We start from the raw sequence: 5,888 nt of genomic DNA on the forward strand, positions 1-5,888 counted from the left end.
ACTATGCTAGACTGTTAAGGTGTTTTGAGATTATGTCGGGATTGTCGATTAACTTTGATAAATCCAGCTTAATCCCAATCAATTGTGAACAGCATTGGATTGAAAACATGTGTAATTTTTTGGGATGTAAAGAAGCGAACCTCCCAGTCCGATATCTTGGCATTCCTCTAGGAGCAAACCCGAGGCTGATAAAGACATGGAAGCCGATAATTGACAAGGTTGAGGAAAAGCTCAGTTTGTGGAAGACTAAGGTGCTAAATAAAGCGGGTAAGCTAGTCCTTATTAAGTCTGTGCTGAATAGCTTGCCAGTGTACTATCTGAGCCTTTACAAGATGTCGAAGGCTGTGGCAGAAAAGTTGATATCATTACAGAGAAGATTCCTTTGGAGTAAGGAGGAAGATAGGAATGGGGTAGCTTTAGTCAAGTGGGAAGTGATTCAGGCCCCTAAAAAGGAGGGTGGTTTGGGGGTTGGAGATGCAGTGATTAGAAACTCTGCCCTTCTTTTTAAGTGGTGGTGGCGATTTTGTAAAGAGGAGTGTCCTTTATGGAAGAAGGTTGTATGCTCCTGCTACGACTTGAAGCCTAATATGATGTTATCAAACCAGCCACTGCCTACTAGGGGGGACCATGGAAGGACATATGCCAGTTGCAACTCAAGGATAGTAATGTAAGAGACAAGATGATTACTGGGTTGTCTATGGAGGTGGGTGATGGCAGGATGACTCTGTTTTGGGAAGATACCTGGTTACAAGGCGGTTCACTCAAGTTGAGGTTTTCGAGACTTTTCTCTATTTCAAACCATCAAGGATCTATCATAGGGGATTGCGGGTTTTGGGATGGGTTAGAGTGGGTTTGGAATTTCCAGTGGAGGCGAGGCCTATATCAATGGGAGTTGGACTTATTGAATAGGTTACTTGAGGCTTTAAGGCCTATTAAATTAGTAAGTAATCAGCAAGACAGACTTGTATGGAAGTATGGCAAGGAAGGAATTTTTTCAACTAACGCTTTTGTGCAGGTGGTGCAATCAGAGACTCTCCCAGAGGATATCACAAATTTCAGCTTCACCAGAACCATATGGAAAGGTTTGGCGCCACCACGAGTGGAGTTATTTATTTGGTTTGTTCTGATAGGAAGAGTTAATACTAAAGAGAGACTACATCGGTTTGGAATACTTAGGAATGGAGACAATATATGTGTGTTTTGTAAAAGGGATGTTGAACATATTTACCATTTGTTCCTGGGGTGTGAGTTTACTTGGCAGGTATGGTGTCGATGGCTTTCTGATCTCGGGAGAGCGTGGTCTATTCCGGGCTCACTCAAGGAACATTTTGAGAGTTGGACAGGTGTCATGAACAGTAATGAGGAGCGGAATCGGTGGTTAAGGTGCTTCTTTGCGGTCATTTGGAATATATGGCTTGAGAGGAACAGACGTATTTTTAATTCCAAAGAAGGTGGTTCAGAAGAGGTGTATCAATGGTCCTGCGGGATCAGTGGCTGAGGTGCTTCTTTGCGGTCATTTGGAATATATGGCTTGAGAGGAACAGGCGTATTTTTAACTCCATAGAAGGTGATCCAGACGAGGTGTATCAACGATCCTTGACCAGCTATGGAGAGTGGAGTAGTAGGAACCATGTTGTTGTTGATGGCAATGCCGGAGATGACAACAGGGGTTAGTTGATTTCCTTTATTTTTATGTTCCCAGTTTGTTTATCTATTGCTCCACTCTATTGTGTTGAGCTCTCTTGTTCAAAAAAAAAATAACATGATAATTACAATTTGATATATATATGGAGATGCCCACAATTACAACTACACTATACTCTGCTAAACATATGACATGCACTCTATATATATTGGAGGATATTCAATTATTCACTGTCTACAAAGTGTAAACCAACTCAACTAACTCACGTGCTGTAACCGAAATTGATAAGAAATAAAGAATAAATAAAAAGATTAGAATTTAAACCGAATAAAAAATATTAAAATTAAAATAAAAATTTTAAAAAATAAATTAAATAAAAAGAGAATTACTCTATTTTTTATTTAATTTTTTGATGCAATAAAAAAGGAACTCTTGAAGTTAATTTGTTAACATCATAGTTTGAAAATGAAATCGAACTAACTTCTCAATCTTCTACCTAATTTTTCGTATAACAAGAGAGACTCACTTAACCTCATTTGTTCACACCATGGTTTGATTATAAAACAAAAAAAAAAACGTTTTGGCATCTCTAATCACTCAATACTACAATTATAAGAATATGTCTAAAACGAGCTCAACAATTATGTACTTATTGAATGAGCCACATTCATATAGACCATTAAATTTTATTAGATGAAAATTAAAGGCTAATATAAAAGAAGAGCATTGATGGACTTTAATAAATATAGAATATCCTAGTACATAAATAAATGCTTTAAATGGCAATACTTTAATACACAATACTTTAAACGGTAATAGAATCTTTTATTCTTAAATAATTAAATATAAATTCTATTACCATTTAAAGTATTGTGTATTAAAGTATTGTCATTTAAAATATTTATTTATGTATTAGGATATTCTATATTTATTAGAGGATTAGAGTCCATCAATGTTCTTCTTTTATATTAGTCTTTAATTTTCATCTAATAAAATCTAATGGTCTATATGAATATGGCTTATTCAATAAGCACATAATTGTTGAGCTCATTTTAGACATACCCCAACTATAATAGTTTTTTTTTTTTTTTTGGTGACTGAGAAAGAAAACCCCAAGAGCAATTAAGTTGGAGAGGACATCTCCTTCCTAATTATCTCTTGAACAACAAGACTAGGAACAAGATATTCTATATAAGGGAGACTATGACGTGCCGCTGTCCTAGCTAGAAGTTCAGCAGCTGTATTCGCTATTCTCTGGATCAAGTGCACATGAACTACCCAATTCCGCTGCATCATCTCAGCAATCTTCAGGAGAAGATCATTATAATCCCTTCGCATCCCCGCAAAATCTTTGGTGATTAAAAGATAAGCCTCTAAGCAATCTGTTTCACAAATAATCTCATTATTTCCACAATCCTAGGCCAAACACAAACCCCTCCAAATGGCATAAAGCTCACACCAAGTGATCGAACCTGTTGGAATGCTTGCCGAGCAGCCTGACAACCACTTACCAGAATCATTTCTAAGGACGCACCCAAAACTAGCATGATGCTGTTGCTCAAAAAGGCTTGCATCACAATTAAGTTTCGCAACATGTAAGGGAGGGGGACACCAGGAATCAATCAAGGAAGGAAGGGAGGAAACCTGATTAGTACACTTAACAATACCATATTCAGCTGCTGAGTGTCTAGCAAGCATAAGGACCTTCTCCATGCTCCAACTATCATTTGGATTAAAAATATCATTATTTCTATCTCTCCAGATCCACCAGAGTCCTGCTGCAAAGATAGCTTCCGTTGCTCTAAGATTAACCCGAAGCCAAGCTCGGAACTCCAAAAAGGCATCCCTTATACTCACTCCCACCTCTAGACGTTTTCAAATAGGCTGAACTTTAATACAAAATCTGAGGCAATGTTCTGCAGTTTCTGGCGCTTCATTGCACCTGGGACATATATCCGTGATAGTCAAGTTTCTGCTGCAGCAAAAGCTGGCAGTGGGAATAGCATTATGTAAACAAAGCCAAATTAGTCCCTTAACCTTCTCCGGGATATTCAGCCGCCATAGCCATAACCAAGACTCAGTGACATCCCACTGAACTTTCTGCTCCAGCAGCCACTCATAGCCACTCCGAGTGGTGTAAACCATAGTGTCATTCGATCCCCAATACCAGTTGGGATCAGCCGCTTCGAGCAGAGATGGATGGTGAGAAGTAATATCTAGCTTCAAAGACTCTGGTAGCACCGTATAAAGCCCCTCCAAGTGCCAGCCACCCCCAAACCATACATCTCCAAGCGAGAGAAGTGTATCCGAGATATGCACAAGGGGAACTTCCTGAGCAAGAGCTCCTGAAGGCCTCCAGGGATGATACCAAAAGGACTGAGTTAGAGGGCCTGTACACCACACAAACCCCTCTTTTAATCTCCTAGCAGCTTTTGTGATGGTGCGCCAGATTTCTGAAGCATGCATAGGGCAAACTAGCTCTAAAGACTTATTTCCTCGCATATATTTCGCAAGCATAATGTGCACCCAAATCTTGTTTCTTTCGTGAAAGATCTGCCAAACTAATTTACCCAGAAGAGCCATGTTAACACTACGAGTATGCCGAATACCTAGACCCCCATATCTTTTGGGAGTTACCACTGTACTCCACTTCACTAAATTCAAGCCCCGCTCATCCTTTTTACCTTTTCATAAGAAATTACGTAGGATAGAGTCAATCTTGGAACTAACCTTATTGGGAAAGAGCTCAACTTGCATCTGGTAGATAGAGAGGGAGGATGCCACGGACTTTATAAGACAAAGTCTGCCAGCCCTATTCAGGAGACGTCCTTTCCAGTTAGACAATCTACTTCTAATTTTCTCCACCGACTCTAAGCAAGCTGTTTTAGATGCTCGCGAGTGATTGAGATTAACCCCCAAATACCTACCCGAGTCATGAGCAAAACGGATTGACGACACACCAGCCAGCATTTCCCTTCATCTATTAGTCACATTTTTTTAGCAGATAGCTTTCGACTTATCTAAGTTCACTTTCATACCAGAGGCCTTGCAGAACAAGTTCAAAGAGTGCATGACTTGTTGAACCTGGGTTTTACTAGCTTTACAGAACAGGAGGAGATCATCAGCAAACATTAGATGTGAAATTCTCGGCCCTCTCCGCGAGACAGCAATCGGATCCCATACCCCTAACTGAACTTGGTGTGAAATAAAGCAAGATAGCATCTTCATACAAAGGACGAAAAGGTATGGCGACATGGGATCCCCCTGCCGAAGCCCTCTTCTAGGTTGGAAGCCTTCTAACCTGTTCCCATTCCACATAATTGAAAGAGAGGATGCTTGAATACACCTCATAATGAGATTTATAATAGAGTTAGGAAAGCCGAAGTTTTCCAAAGTAAATTCTAAAAACTTCCAGTTGACCTTGTCATAAGCCTTCTCTAAATCTATCTTGAAAGCCATAGCACCCTTCTTTGACTTAGTTTTCTTCAAAAAATGAAGTAATTCTTTTGCCACAATGATATTATCAGGAGTTCCTCTTCCAGGAATAAACCTTCCCTGATTCGGACTGATAAAGTCTGCTAAGTAAGGTCTAACGCGGCTTACCAGTACCTTAGTTACAATCTTGTATACGACGTTGCAAAGACTGATCGGTCGAAAATCCTTCATTCTGTTTGGAACGTCAACCTTTGGGATAAGCACAATAAGCGTTTCCAACATAGCTGGATTAATCGCCTCCCCCTGAAAAACCTTTCGAACTAAATCCCACACATCCTGCCCAACAACATCCCAAAATTCTTTAAAGAAGTACGCTTGAAAACCATCTGGTCCGGAGCTTTGAGAGGACTCATACTATCCACAATAGTTTATAACTTATAAGGTATTTATAACCTCTTATTATATTAAAAAAAAAAAAACCTTAAGTTCACCGATACAAAGCCCAATCTAATAACTAAATAAACAAAATTAAAATAAATTAAATTAAATTGAATATTCTAAAAGTATAAACTAATAACTTTTAAATAATATTTAAACTCTTTATATCACTAATATTTGAAGTGCGTATCATTCTTTTCCTTTTTAAAAAAGATTCGTCTTCGAATTTTGTAGCTGAAAAAATAATATATGAAAAAGACAAATACAAAAAAATAATTTTTCTTGCAACGTATATTTTTTTATTTTTTTAAATATAAAATTAACAATAACAATAAGATAATAATAAAATATAAATAAAAAAATCAAAAAC

At 38.2% G+C, this 5,888-nt stretch overlaps 1 protein-coding gene across 1 annotated transcript; it reads left to right on the forward strand.

The window, feature by feature from the left end:
* LOC107637086 lies at positions 680-1,498 on the forward strand. Its single transcript, XM_016340536.1, has one exon. The coding sequence runs from the start codon at positions 680-682 to the stop codon at positions 1,496-1,498; it is 819 nt and encodes a 272-aa protein (XP_016196022.1).

The sequence above is a fragment of the Arachis ipaensis genome, chromosome B04 (assembly GCF_000816755.2).
Source record: "Arachis ipaensis cultivar K30076 chromosome B04, Araip1.1, whole genome shotgun sequence".
NCBI lineage: Eukaryota > Viridiplantae > Streptophyta > Magnoliopsida > Fabales > Fabaceae > Arachis > Arachis ipaensis.